A 15,568-nucleotide genomic window follows, 5' to 3' on the forward strand; every position below is an offset into this window, starting at 1 on the left:
TTTAGTAACAATTAATACATCTTGCCATTCCACTAAGGTTCAGACAAAGCAGTATTCTTACAGGAGAAGGATCATCCTTCTAAATGGGATGAGGCTAAATTTCTCTTAATGTGTATAAAGATTCAGCATTTAAAAAAATCAGAAAACCAAACAAACTGTATCATCCTAATAAGAATAGTGGTTATTGTACCAAAATAAGCAGACATGCTATTTTAACCTCACTACTAACCTTTGAATATCAGATGGAAGTAGGCCCAACCAACCAATAATGGGAACAGTCAGTCTGTGAGCATCAAAGGACATAGACTGATATGTAAAGAGAACAAAATAGTATAAACATTTCTGTCACAAACATTTGTCTTGAGTGAATTTGGTTATATGAGGAAAAGTGCAGAAGGGGGAGTTAGTCAAGTGGGCAGAAAAGTGGCATATAAATTAGTTCAATGAAGGAAATAACATTTTGGAAAAAGAGTAAGGAAAGGGAGTATATTCTAAAAAGTATGATTCCTAATGTAATGGAGGAGCAGAGAGGTCTCAGGGTGTAAAGAAATCTATAGAGTGAAGATTAGAGGTAGAAAGGTCTTAAAATATATTTGGGCTTCAGGTTTTATATTTAAAATTACTGAATACAAAGTTAACGAAGTGATAATGATTTTCCATGGAACTTGGGTTAGGTGACAGTTAGTATGATATGATGAGAGGTTATAGCTATGAAGGGAACTTTTTGTGCCATAGAGAAAGATAAGAAAATCTTAACAGTGCTTTTCAAAATTGATAGGTTTTCAGAGGGTAAATGCTGTAAAAAATGTTTCTGGTTTAACAAGGAGACCGAGGCTAAAAGTTAGCAATAGAAGAATGAACGAAGGAGTTAGAACTGGTTTCACATAGATCATTGTTATCACATGGAATGTATTCCCTCAAGTGGCATATCAAGGTAGAGGAATTTTCCCGTCCCAGTGCGGGCAGGCAGATGGGTCCTATATGCACAAGTCCAAACGTTATTTATACCGCTGGCCATTTTGACTGCTGCAGGAAATGGGGCGGGTCGCAACACAACACGCATGCTGACTGACATCAGGAGTGCCATTGCGCAGACATCAAATTCAGACAACTTGAGAATTTGAAGAAGTTGGGTGGGGTTTGGAAACTTGTGTGAATCACGTCAGCGCAGTGAAGTTGTGAATACAGTGGGAGGGCCCTCACAAGCCAGGGGGAAAAGACAGTAAAAACTGGGAAATAAGAATACTGGTCTGAACTGGTCTTGTATACCTTAAAATGGAACACCAGTAAAAACTGGGAAATAGGAATACTGGTCCCAATTGTTTTTTTCTTCTGGGAAGTGCTGGGAAGTTTTGTCAGCTTTGAAAGTAAAGATACTTCTGCACTACCTTGACTGGAAAAGCCTTAGGAAAGGTCCTGAATCTATACTGTGAGGGGGAGGAGGCAGGGGTATGGTCCCTGAACACACAGAGTCTGAGCATAAATAGGCCACCAACAGGGCATTAGTCCATTCAGCCAGGCTTCATGCCAAGTCTAGTCTATCCTCCAAGAAGATGCCTACAACTGGACATGGATGCAGCTCCAAAACACCTGCAGGCCATCCAGGCACACCAGCAATAACAGTACCGGCCTTACGTGCCAAAAGAAGGGACCTCAGGCTGCAAGAGACACAGCCTCAGCAGCCAGCACTGAGGAGAAGGACCAGGGAATACCCAAAGCAAGTATACCGCGACAGGTTCACCATGTAGCATCAGTGCAGGAGATGACTTTCGTTGTCCAGGGAGATAGTAACTGACCTCTGTGCATTTCAGAATGATGACCTGACCCCTAGATCCACCCATTGCCATGCCCTTCCTGTTGCACTCAAAGTCATTACGCCCCTCAACTTCTTTGTCTCATGTTCCTTTCAGGGTCTGCTGCTGACTTGTGTGGGATATCCCAGTCAGCTGCTCACCCATGCATCCATGCCATTAAGATGCACTCTTTGCAAGGGTGGCTGACTTCATCAGCTTCTCAATGGATGCAGCCTCACAACTGCAGAGGGCTACTGGATTCACTTCCATAGCCAATTCTCTCAAGTCCAGAGCATCATGGATTGCACATCTGGCCATCAAGGCACTGACGAACAGCCCTGACTGTTTAATCATCAGGAAGCAGTGCTATTCAATAAATGTGCAGCTGGTGTGTGACCATAGGAAGAGCTTCCTGCACATCTATGCAAGCTTTCCAGAGAGCTGCCACGACACATTTATACTTTGCAAGACAAGGTTGCTTCAGTTCTTCTACCCCACACTCTAGCTATGCGGATTGATTCTGAGTCGCAATGGCTACTCTCTGAAGGGGTGACTGTTAAACCCACTCAGGGATCCTCAGACAGAGGCCCAACGCAGATACGATGAGAGCCACCTCCACACCAGGTCACTCACAAGCCACAGGCCTGCTAAAAATGAGATTCCAATGCCTTGATCACTCTAGTGGAATGCTTCAATATTCGCCTGCCAGGGGATCCTGGATGGTTGTCGTGTGCTGCACACAATGGCGCAGCAAAGGGGTTAGCAGCTAAAAGAGGAAGTGTACAAGGGAGGCCCCATGCCCATGGAGAAGGAAGACCGGGAAGCCTTGTCATTCGGGGCACCCATTGGAACCCTTCCTGCGACTACACTGCCTGCTTCTCTGTAGGGGCAGCCATCGGCAGCTCACTGATGCTCCCACAGACAGAGAGTACGAGGAAGCTGAGGATGGTGAAATTCCCTCAAAGTGCACGGAACCTTCATCCTCCCCTGGAAAATCCTCAGCCCTTGGTGCGCTTTCCCGCTAGCTTGAAGGGGTCTGCCACTGGGTGGAGTTGGCATCCCCTCCAGCCACAATTGGGCCACTTGCAAGATTGATCTGTTCAGGACCCTTAGCTCCACACTCACTTCAGATTCAGAGCCATGTACTTTGCTCAGGAGATCTCGCTGCTACTGCACACACTCCAGGTGCTGCCGCATGTCGCTCTCCATGAAATTAGCCGCTCTCTCATGGGTGGAGCTCATGCGCTCAAGAGCCTGAGACATGGTTGAGCTCATAACCGCCACTGACTCCTTCATTTGCAGAACATGAGCTCTCAGTGCCTCAGGGAGCTCTGCCAGATGGCCACATATCTGCTACTGTAGGTCCAAATATTGAGCTCCAAATTGTGATTCCTTAAGCCCTATCTCACTGTCCCACATAGCATCACTGCGACTGTCCTCCCTGCCTCTGACACTTCATTCTGCACTCTAGTGCCATGCTCTTCACCCAGTGTCCTGGAATCTAAAACCCCACATGGAGACACCAATGTGTAAGTATCTGAACTGGTGCCTAGTAAGCTGGGCCGGTGCGATATTGCTTCCTCGGACAAGTTTTCCTCTTCCTGTTGTCCAGGGTACTGCTCAGTTCCTGGGGGTGGGACAATGCTGGGACCTGTGAGAGGAACAAGAGGGGCTTAGTGGAGGAATTCATGGAGATCCTCGGAATTCCTCTTTGACGTTTCTAAACACTGTGCCAAGTGCTCAACATGTTAGGCTTCCCTCACAGATTCAACGCCACCCTTCCACTGTCCAAAGGCACCCCTCTCCCGAAAACATGACCATTCCCCAAGATCCACCACAATGACAACCAAGACAACATTATTCCTGAGAATGCCTCCTCCATGGCCCTCTGCACTTGGAAGGGTGAACTCACCATTACCAATACGTTCCCCCAATGCCAACCTGACAATTTCAATGGCCCCCTCCTCCACGGCTCGGACTGATTGCAGCATTGGAGTCCCACCCTTGGACTTGTCCCTTTCTCAGGGGTTGTGCATGGACAAGAGGGAGAGGGTGATGAGGTGCTTCCATGCAATGTGGAGAAGTGAGCCTCCTCCACCTGGTTTGAAACAGCATCTCCTTTTGCCAGCCTTTCATATTAGCAGTGATTGCTGTGTCAATGACCTGGGCACACGCTCCTCCAAGGTTGAGGAACTGCATGTGTTCGGTGGCAACCAGATGCTTCGCATGTTGCATGCTATGATCCAAGGGGAAAAATCCGAGTAGTTGGAAGTCTTAGTCACCTTACCAGAAAACAGCAGGTCACTGAAGCATTTGGGGCACTGCACCCAGGTTCGCCAGTGCTCCCCTGAGGCACTGACCACTTTCACAACTGTGTGCCCTCTTGGGTATGATGAGGTACATTTTGTATTCAGGCAGGAAGCATATACCACTTCTCGCATTCACCACCTCCACCAGGATATTGAGATTTCAGTCTGTAAACCTTGGTGCTGGAATCTCTTGGCATCTGTCTCTTTTAGCCATCCTGGCAGAGGAGTAGAAGAGGCACATGGGTTAGTAGGTGTGTTATTCAAGTACGTAGTGCAACATCAGCTTGTCAAAATGCCATGACAGTGAGGGGATGGGTTTAACGGTCTGACACCTCAGTGATGGGTTCGCCATGTAAAGGCTTGTTGGCTTCACTGTTATTGTACGAGTGCTAGGGTGGAATGCATTGAGACTGCGCGAATACTTTGTAAGAGGCCAGAGCTCCTTGAGGGGCACACATGCCTTGGCATGAGGTAATTAGCCATGGATTTGCTCAGTGTTCGGCCTCCTCTGTTGAGGCTTCAGGCAAAGCGAAGATGTGAGGGGCAGCGGAGTTCTGGTCTGAGTGTCGGATGCAGCACCAGAGCTGGGCTGCAGTGCCCACTTGCAGAGCTGTGCTATGAGCTGCTGCATGTTCATTTCGTGGAGTGCAGCCACTTGTAGGGGTGAGCAGCAAAAGGCTGGTCCAGCAGAGTCCTCAGAGTTAAATCTCCACAGGCAGCTGATGAAGACGGCAATGGGGCTTACAATGGGTTGGGGGGTCACTAAAGGAATCTTCACGCTGGGCCTAATTTCATGGGCCAACAATATATCAGCCAGCAAATATATCAGAAATGTTAGTATGTACTCACAAGGCCAAAGTTCAGCCACCTGTTATAGCGTTTCCCATCCCTTCCGCAACCATTTTCCTTGAAGTGCAGTAGTAGCAAGATAGCGTCGGTGGGGGCCCTTTTAATGGGTTCTGGACAGGATGGGTTCACCACCGTGCCCAATACCATTTCCAGCTGCAATTACTCCTTCACCCTGTTTCAGGAGGTAGCAGCCCCAACTCCATCCCCAACTCAGAGGTGAAAATACAGTGGGCAGACATGGCAAACACAAGAGGCAGGATCACAATGTCGGGAAATGGTTCGACTCCCGATTCCAGCCTCAAAGGGGAAGATTAGGCCCAATAAACTGGATAAGAGAAAGTACAAGGTATGGCAGGGAATTGGCAATAGCTCCTGCTGAAGAGATAGAACCAAATGACTGACAGATCTGCTTTTGTGCTGTGGTTTCTAGGATTCTATGTATTCTCATTGAGATAATGAATCAGGCTGGAAGTAACTTCTACTTTTCTCCTACAACGATCTTATGGGCAAGATTTAACGGGATGCCATAATCCCCGCCTGCCCAGCAGAAATATCAGTAGGGAGCCTGCCACACTCCCATTCCAGCAACCAGTAAATGGCTGACTAAGCATTAATTGAATGGAGGTGGGACTTCCACCCTCAGAAACAGGAAGTCTTGCCTCAGAAAGCAATTGGTCAATCAGCGGCCGGCAGTTCTCCAGTACAGGCAGTGCCAACGGTAGCCACTGCTGACATGCCGGGAGGAGGCATGCAGCGCTGGATCCAGCCCGACAGTAGGGTCTGGGTTCTCACCAGGACCAAGCTGGCAGGCCCAATTGAGGGGGGGTGATGGCAGGGGGCAGAGTAAGAAGGCCAGGGGAGAGCCCTCTAGAACGTGCAGGAAAAGCTGCAGGGCTGGCTGCATAGCATGGACCTCTCCCACCGCTGGCAGAATGAGGCCCTTAAGTGGGCACCCACAGCGCCACTGGTAAAATTGTGATGGGCTCAGGGGTGGGTAGGTTGCTGGTGGGCAAAGCAGCCACTGGATTTAACAGGGCCCCCACCTTCGAACAAACTGGCAGGGTTAAATCCAGCCCATGGTGTTTTTAATCAGGTTTCCTTTTCGTTATATAAATGGTACAAAACTGACAGCATAATATTATTAAAATAATTTTGCCTTCCTGATAGCATTTCTTCCAAAAAGTTCTTTTCTCAACTAGACATGGAATATTCCCTATACACATGATAAAGAGATATTGTGTCCATAAGAATACTACTCCTTTATACCACATATTGGCCCCACTGTTCCAAAGGCTATCTGAACAATAACAATATAACAGATCAAAGGCATAATTCAGCAAAGTAAGAAATATATTAATTGATATTCACAACATAACACTAAGAACAATATTGATAAACACAATGAATTCAGAAGAGCTCTGCTGCCTTACCTTTGGTGGGAGATCAGTGGAATCCATGGAGAACCAATGTAAACTGATGTTTTGAGGCATTTACATAATTTCCCTGCAGGCTCCTCTTACCTCCCACCAGAAAACCCCTGTTGAAATTTGATTAGGTCACAAGGCCAAGTGTTCTTGTGGATGCAAAGTCACAAAAAACAACAACTTTTATCAAGAGCTGGTAAATCACTGCCAACTGATAAAAGGATAAAACATTTAGAGAATAACATTTCGATCCCTTTTTATATCATTTCCAAAGATAGCTGTCCCTGTTAAATTAATAGCTGTTAAAACAAATAAAACATTTGAATTTATTGCAAAGATCTGAATTTTTTATTTAAGTGTTGTACTATCTCCCTAAAGCCCATGTGTTGAGCCTTTTATTTGCCAAACATTATGTTAAGCTGTTTTTACACATATTTTTGTTCAGGCATGAAATTGTTTGATAACCAATTCAGTGACATTTCTTTCAGAGCCTTTTTATCATAATTAAATAAATTGGGTACAAATAATATAAGTGCACTCTGTACACGGGAACAGGTTAAAAATTACATTTTGTAGATTTGCTGATTTTGCAGCCACTTTGATAAATATTTCACTCCGTACTATCTTTATGTGGGCACTGTATAATTCAGATATAAATTTACAAATATTGAGTAATAGCACAACAGGCAAATTTCAAATATACATACCATTGACCCATACTTGTAGATGCACATGATCTCAATACCTGAATACAACCAAAGCAGGAATAAAACACATTATTTCAGCAGGTCAAGCAGCACCTGGTGGAGAGAAAAACATTGGAATGGATGAAAAGTCACAGATCTGAAATGTTGGGGGAAATTTTATGGAGGCGGTGGGCTCTTGGCCGCCGGCTAGAGAGTGATGAGAGATCCGCATTGCCACCTTTGCTGAATTACAAGTTAATCAGTTAACAGGCCACCGAAGGGCCTTTCACAGGATCAGGACCCCAGGGGTGGAGAATTCCACCCGCCGAGAGTTGCTAGCCAATCAGAGGCCAGCAGCTCTTTTGCTCAGCAGTGCCACCGGGGAGGCGGTGGCTGCTGCTAGAACAACACCCAGGCCAGACATAAATGAAGAAGGGAGGGGCTTCATGGGGTAGGGCGTCACAGGAAGTGGGCAGAGCAGGTCGGTAGCAAAGACAGGGAGTGTGGGTCTCAGTGGCTCCCTCTTCTCGATGCCAGCTCCCTTGATCAGGCACTGTGAACGAGGGATTCCCCCTGGAAGACCACGTGCAACATGCACAGGTTTGCCTGTCGTGCTTCCCACATGGCGTACACACGGCTGGGTTAATACCAGTGGGGAAGGCACCCCTAATTGGACATTAATTACCCTTATACAGGCTCAATTAGCGGCAGGGATGGAAAGGCCATCCTCAGGCGTTCCCGCCACAGACTTCATCGGGTGGAGGCAGACAGGTAGTGGCGTCTCCATCTAATTAAATGCCCCCAACTCCAAACTTGCCATTGGGATGAGCATAAGATACCGCCTATTAACTCTTTTCCTCATCACAGATGCTGCCTGACCTGCCTTATTGAGTATTTCTGAAGCTTTTTGCCTTTATTTCAGATTTCTAGCACCTTTAGTAACTGTACCTTGCTTTTACATACGCCTTGGATAAGGTTTAGTCTACTTATAAAATATTTGCTCAATTGGCATATTTGGTGCATTACACCAAAGGGCTGAATTTTATGACTCCCCCAGGTGGCAGATGGCGTTGGGGGCGGGGCTTTAAAATTGGATGCATATCAGGGGCACTGTTTCTGTCACCTACCTACCTGCCCCACCACAATTTTGCCAGCAGCAGGTGAGGCATTGGGTGGTCCACTTGCCGCTGGACCAATTGAAGCCCTTAAGCAGTCAACTAATGGCCACTTAAGGGCCTGCCCTGCCACCGTTGGGATTGTATCTATGGAGGAGGGAGGCCGGCGCCAAGTGTCCAGCCTGCCATGTTTCACTGGGTGGGCTGGTGGCAGATCAAGGTGCCTTCTTTTCAAGCCCTATGTGACCATCGGAGGCCACCCTCCAAAGGCTACCCCTCCCCACCAGCCTGTCCACCACGGCCCCCTACACCCGTTAGCCTGGCACCAGTGAGATCCCGGACGCACATTTTTGTTCTGGGTTCCATCACAGCATGCTTCCCTCAAGAACACTACGCCTGGTGGTGCTTCTAGTACCAGAGAGCTGCCGGGTCTCAGAGATGGGAGTTCGTCTCGATGGGGAAAAGATTATCAGGACATGCCTCAGAATGAAAGATTGAAAAAAAAATCCAGGATTCTGCAAGGTAGTTTAAAAAAACATTCTCAGGACATGGGTGTCACTGGCAAGACTGCCATTTATTACCAATCCTTAGTTCCCTGTTAAGATGGCAGTGGGCATTCTTCATATTGTTTGGAGCAGTTTGGTAAAACTCAATGGCTTATTACAGAACTTGTGAGGGCAGTTAAGGGTCACCACATTGTGGGACTGGAGTCACATATTGGCAGATCTGATAAGGGTAACAGGTTTTCTTTCCTAAAGGACGTCAGTGAACCAGTTGTTTTTTTATACAACAGTCTGACTTACCAGATTTTTTTACATCCAGGTTTTTTTAACACCAAGTTCTTAATTTTCAAACAGCGTTGTGGGGTTTGAACTCACATTACTCCAATAATGTAACCACCACACTCCTGTACCTTCATATCAGATTTGTATTTCTGTACTTCAGCAAGCATTAATCCGAACAAAATCAGAAAGATCTGTATTATTGCTTTCTACCAACTCTTCGCAAAACAACAAGCAGTCCATTTTATTCACCCATCCAAAGATCCTATTGGACCCTTCAGTATGGCATCAATTGTTTCTTAAATGAACTACTGCTCTACCTGGAAGTTTTGCCCACCTGCTTATTCATAATTAATTCTATATTAAACTTGCCAAAGAGCAAAGTATGCCGCTTCATTTCAGTCAAGTTTATCTATCTTTTGTCTTTCGGGTGAGATGTTAAACCTGCCAATCTCAGACGGATGTAAAAGATCCCGTATGGCACTATTTTGAAGAAGAGCGGGAAAGTTTCCATAGTGTCCTGGCCAATATTTATCCGTCTATCAATGTCATAAAAAAGATTATCTGGACATTATAACTGCTGTATGTAGGAGTTTGCTGTGTGCAAATTGGCTGCTGCATTTCCTACATTACAACTGACTACACTTCAAAAATATTTCATTGGCTGTGAAGCACCTTTTAGTTATTCAGTGTTCATGAAAAGAGCTATATAAATGGAAGCTTTTCTTTTCTCATCTGTCCAAAAAATAATCAGTTATCTTTGTCGTACTTCTACCAGATTTCTTACAACAGGCAGGGTCTTAAGGGAAAACCGCGGTTATCATTTAGCATTGAGACATCATGCACATTACTTGGGTCTTCACTGACTAGCTGCTGCTTAAGTATCACAGGGATAATACAGGTGATCATTAAATAGCTAAACAGGAAAACCTTCCCCAGCCTATCCACCATGACTTAGCACCTTTAGGAAAGCAGGAGAGAAAAGCTAAGGTAAAAATTTGGAAAAAGTAAACAACTGAATAATGTTGAGTCTGAGCAAATTTACTCTGAAAGAGTTATTACCATGTGGGTCAGCATCCATTAGGGCAAAAATCGGGATGTGCAGCATGTCCCACAGTTTCCGCACCATCAATCTGGTGTTTAGATCTGGTACTCCTTTACCCTGAAAGTCAGTTAAGATAATAGGGTGTGAAAAAAATAAAAAATAAATAAATATATCTCACTGAATAATGTGGCTAACATCTTGTAAGCAACTTACTTGTCATTATCCTTTCTGGTCAAGTGATTGTGATACACCACATTATCCTTTTTTCTCATTGAAACAATGGATACCAATGATGGGGAATGAAAGCCTGTCCTACTTATGGTCTCTAGTGTTAGCGTCAAGAACCCATATCTCACATGTTCCACAGCTCAATAGTGAGATTTACCCTGCACTTCAGAAAAAGCACCACAATGGATTTAGCAAACCTGCATTCCAACTGTCCTATTTTCCCTCTCAGAGTTAGACTGAGGAACTACTAGTAGCAGTTCTGTGCTATGAATTCATGTCTAGGAGGATTTAGGTTCAGGCTGTCGACGCTCATTTCATATTGGAATCCTTTATTGCCACAAATGGAAAGAAACTTTCATGCCATGAGTCAGGGTCAGACTTCAGCCATACTCGAAAGGGGGAAAAGAAAATATGTCACTGTGCCATCCAGAATTTTTCCTCTGTCTTTCCACTGCTATCTCCAATTACAAGAACAGACGGTCTACATAAGAGGCTCACAACCCCACCTATTTCTAATCAGCAGATGGGCACACAGGAAGCCCTTAACAGGATAATCGCATACGAGATCCTGGATCAAGCAGGTTTAACAGGTTAGTTATGTGTTTGCACTCTGTATTTTCTGGTACTTTTAAGTTTAAAATAAAGATTAAGTAAATTATATAAACAAACAATCAACTGAGAAGAAATTTTAGAGCTTTAAACCATCTTAAAATTCTGTGGACTGCATCTCAGTTTTAAGCCCAGAAGTGATAATGAAACTCTGATCATTGTTTTAGTACAGGTGCTGAGAGGACTAACACAAGGCAACAACCTACTTGACCATCTGCTCATCCATCTAAACTGTTGTAGATGTATCTTTCCATAACAGTAATGGTAGGAGTGACCACCATACAGTCCTTGCTGGGACCACCTAAGTTAAGTTACAACACAGAACTATATGCATACAAAAACAGAATAACTATAGACAGAGTTAAGCAATCCCATAACCAACAGGTCAAGTCAAAGTTCTACAGCCCTGACACATCCAGTCATATACGGTGGTGCACAATTAAGCAACTCAAGGGAGAAGGAGGCTCCTTAAGCTTAATGGTGAACACCAGCATGTGGTTCAAGAGACAGGATTGAAGTTGAAGTGTTTTTAACCAGCTAAAAATGATGAATGAATGATTCTTCGTTTCTTCCTGAGGAACCCACTTTCCCAAATGCCAGTCTTTAACAAATTGTATTCAAGAAATGACTGAGCACTGGGTATAGCAAAAGCTACGAGCTCCATTCTGGCTGTAGTTCTGAAGACCTAGATTCAAGAACTGGCTGTACCATCTAGCCAATCTGCTCCAGTATACAACAACATTGGAATCTACCTGACATTATCAAAAATCACCCAGCTATGTCCTGTCCAGAAAAATCTAATCTCAACAAAATACCACCTTATTAGCTCACTTTCAATCACCGTCACTCACCAAATACCAGTTCACTGATGCTCAATTTGGGTTCCACCAGAATCACTTGATCCAAATATTTACACATGAACTGAACTGCAGAGGTAAGAGTGACTGCTCTTAACTTCAAGGCAGAGATGGACTTAGTGTGGCACGGGGTGCTAGTAAAACTGAAGTCAATAATGAGATGGAACTGACAAATACATTTCAATTGACAATTGTGAGGAGTTATATTTTGGTAGGAAGTATAAGGAAGCCACGTAATGCTTGGATTTTAACAGTATAAGTGAGGTGGAGGAGTAAAGAGATCTAGGAGTACAAGAGCACAATCTCTAAAATATGACACAAAGGCTGATAAGACCATTTGAAAAAGCAAACCAAGCACTGAGTTTTATTTTTAGAGGGATGGAATTGGAGAGAGGTTTGGCTGGATTTAATGGAGTCTCACCTGACAGCTGGAGAGCCAGCAGGAGTCCATGTTGCCTCTTTTAGGGAAGGCTTGCTGAATTAAGTGCCACTGAGGCACTTCTCTTCTTCAGAAAGCAGTGGAGGCTGGGTCATTGAATTTATTCAAGGCTGAGTTAGACAGATTTCTGAAAACAAGGGAATCAAGGGTTATGGAGGCAGACAGCAAAGTGGAGTTGAGACCACAACCAGATCAGCCATGATCTCATTGAATGGCGGAACAGGTCGAAGGGCTGAATGTTGGCCTACTCCTGCTCCTAAACCTTATGTTCCTAGAAGCAGTAGATCTGATGGCTGGTTGGAGGGTTTCAACCTGCTGGACTACATGTCCTTAAGCTTCATTGTAGTCTGCATTGTATTGACCCTCTCTCAGTCAGTCAAGACCAATGGGGTTGTCTTATTCTGCCTGTTTTCTGACAACTCCACTGTAAGGTGCAAGGATGTTCAACAGCCTGCCCCTAGATGTGCCTGATCTGCATATTACTGGGGCATTGTCTCAACACGTTCACTGATTGAGCTCAGAACAAAACTTTGGGACGTACAAAGTCTGAATCCCTACCTCAATTTGGAGTTTTGTTACAGCCAGGAGAGAGAGAAACTGTACTTCCTTATCCTCTTCCAGTCTGTCCGTAAGCAGAGGTGTTTTTTGAATTATTATTAAAGTTGGCTGTGGTGTGTTTCCTCAAATCCTCAGTTTTTATGATCCAATTTAATAACAACTTGCAGAAAACTCACGTTATGATTAACTCAGAAGGTTAGTTTATTCACATTGAAACCCGGGAGGCGGGAGGAATGCTCGCAACCTCTCACTCCCACACATACACATATACAGTAAGGGGGATAGAAAAGAGGAAGATTCACAACTATGGGCAACAACAGTATAGGAACCACAGAAGTGAATGGTAGTTCACGTGATTTCAAGAGTCAGAGAAGTCAAAGTCCAGGGTGTGTTTCCTTTGTGGCAGAATTCAGTCTAGATGAGTTCCTGGTTGGAGACAGCAACACGAAAAATCCTTGAAGCGAAGGATGTTGCACACAATGGGATTTCTGTGCTTAGACTGCTTGGCAGGTGTTGATGAGAGTCTTTTAAAATCAAACAGATTTTGCAGAGTTGAGAAATGGTGGCCGGCTGTCTGGTTAGCTGGGCTGCTGGAGCCCTTTCCAGTTGGTGTTATAACAGCAGCCTGAGGGTTCCTCAGTTCTCAAAGTATATAGAGATTTCAAAATGGTCACTCGAGTCATATGACTTTCTTTCCACGTAATGATTTCAAAAGGAATGCTTATCTAGTGTCTGGAACTGGCATTGATTTCAGGACTGATAGTGCCTCCGTCATTAGTTTTTGAAAGCATTACTATCTATTTTAAGGTTCTTGCGTCGGGAAGCCATTGTCTGGGTAGATCCTCCACCTCCAGTAGAGGTGTAAACTTATCAAGATGCAAAAGATGTCCATTGTCCCCTCAATGGTCCCCTTTTAAATGGATTTGGATAGACCCAGGTGTGAGATGTGTCTGTTAACAACTCTGCGGGCATAACGAGTTTTGATCCACAAGTCCCCTAGTTTCGTGATTATAATGTCCTTTCAATTGGGGTGTGAGATTCCACAATGTCCTTACACACATCCTGGGATACCACCCCCCCCTTTCCCAGTAATGCCCAGGCCCTGCAGCCTCTTCCCTTGCCTGAGGCCACTTCTCCCCTTTCCCCAAACAAGCCATAGCTCTCCAGCTGTTGAAAAGACAGCCCCACCTTCCGGCCGGTCTTGTAGGTAGAGACTTGCCGTGAGCCCCCTAAAAGTGATGTGGTGCTGCCTCCGTAGCCTGGCACTGATGACCACAAGTGCTGCCTGAAGCAAGGTAGGCAAACAAGCCTCAAAGTCCCAAGCGAAGTGCAGCTCGCTAGGTACATATTGCTTATGTTCAGTTATGAAACAAATCAGCGTGGTACCTGGATTATCCAATGTGGGGGGATTATTCCGGCAAGTTGGGCTTATAATGATATGCATATGTATTAAAATGAAATTTCCAATGTGTGGCAGCAAGAAACACGGCCCGCCATTGACAGGCCGAGCGGACAACTGCAAACTGGTTTCATGACGGCGTGAAACCGGTTTTTGGGCTTCCTGCCATATTGTCCACTCACGTCTGCCATGATGCCCGATGCCAGCAGGCACAGAAAATTCTGCCCAATGTTAAGAAGCTGCCTCAGTTACACTTTTAACCAAAGTGAAAAGCATCTACAGTGGTAACCTTAAAACATTTAAGCGATGACCACTTTTTAAGAGGTTTTCATGCAGGATACTTTCTGTGATGTTAGTCAACTTGAATATGTGTTTGTGTGACAGTCACTTAGGAAAACAACATTACATGACAACGTAATGATCTCGAGAGAAGTTTCCGACTTTATAGTCTCCCGCACCTTCGTCATCACTCAGTCCTTCAACAATCTCATGATCTTAAATAGGAGGAATAAGATTGTTTTGTCATCATTCGTGTACTGCTGTTTTCACTGACTGTACCCCATCCCTCCCTGCAAGCATGGTCGATATTGCAAGTACATTGAAAGCTTCCGCCATGCCTAACAGTAATGTTGCTTTATTTCAGCAGATCCCTTAAGGCTTTTCTTTTCCCTAATACCCTTCTACAACCTGGGAGTTCTGCCAATGGTAGTAAACATTTTTGCTATTTTCTCACATATCTACTGTACCAAATACTTACATGGGGGCTGGAGTTGTCTTTCTACCTGGTAGATTGCATTCCCTCCTGTCACTTGCTTTCTTCATTCAGGAAGGTTTCATTTGAGGAAAATTGATGAGTCCTTTGCTGATCTTCCCAGCTATCTCAGGGGTTTAAGTGGCTCATTATTTTAGTTAACATCTATTCATTTGCTATAATTGATCCTGCTGTTTTCTGGGATGGTCTGGTGTGCAGGGGTTAAAATGCACATTTTAACACAGTTCCATGAAATAGTTAAATAAGGACTAATGGGCATACTTACTGAAACTCAAAGACATTAATTAACAATGTGTTAACATTTTAAGAGTGCTGAAACAATAATTACCAAGCTTACTGCAAAAATCAGCAACAAAAAAACAGAAATATTCTGGCACTTACAGTTATAATAATGCACGGGAACAATTTGGTGCAAAAGTCATCATCCAATAGCCTCTGGAAGGTGGCATCTTTTTCCACTACAAGTACAAATTTAGCAGCAGAATTTAAATCTTAAAAGTTAAGGTGAATTAACATACAAACCTAGAAATTACTGTTGGATGGTATTAGCAAATGAATTCTTCTGTTTCTGTCCTCTATGGTAGCATTAATTCGATTAAAATTGACATGTCAAAATCTGCATTATAGTTGTGTACAGAGCAAAGCAATCAAGTACAAGATTTTCTAGACTATAGATACTGCACTAATGAGTTCTGTCCCCATG

At 44.4% G+C, this 15,568-nt stretch overlaps 1 protein-coding gene across 1 annotated transcript in view; it reads right to left on the bottom strand.

Annotated features, from left to right (window-relative positions):
- spo11 (SPO11 initiator of meiotic double stranded breaks) overlaps positions 1–15,568 on the bottom strand; it is a 98,121-nt gene that overhangs the window by 46,298 nt on the left and 36,255 nt on the right. The window contains exons 8-11 of the mRNA XM_078554721.1: positions 15,247–15,356; positions 10,021–10,120; positions 7,083–7,120; positions 230–306 (exon numbers count right to left, since the gene is read on the bottom strand). Of these exons, the coding sequence (XP_078410847.1) occupies positions 230–306; positions 7,083–7,120; positions 10,021–10,120; positions 15,247–15,356 (325 nt within the window). The remainder of the gene's footprint in view (positions 1–229; positions 307–7,082; positions 7,121–10,020; positions 10,121–15,246; positions 15,357–15,568) is intronic.

Source organism: Cetorhinus maximus, chromosome 13, assembly GCF_964194155.1.
Source record: "Cetorhinus maximus chromosome 13, sCetMax3.hap1.1, whole genome shotgun sequence".
Classification (NCBI taxonomy): Eukaryota; Metazoa; Chordata; class Chondrichthyes; order Lamniformes; family Cetorhinidae; genus Cetorhinus; species Cetorhinus maximus.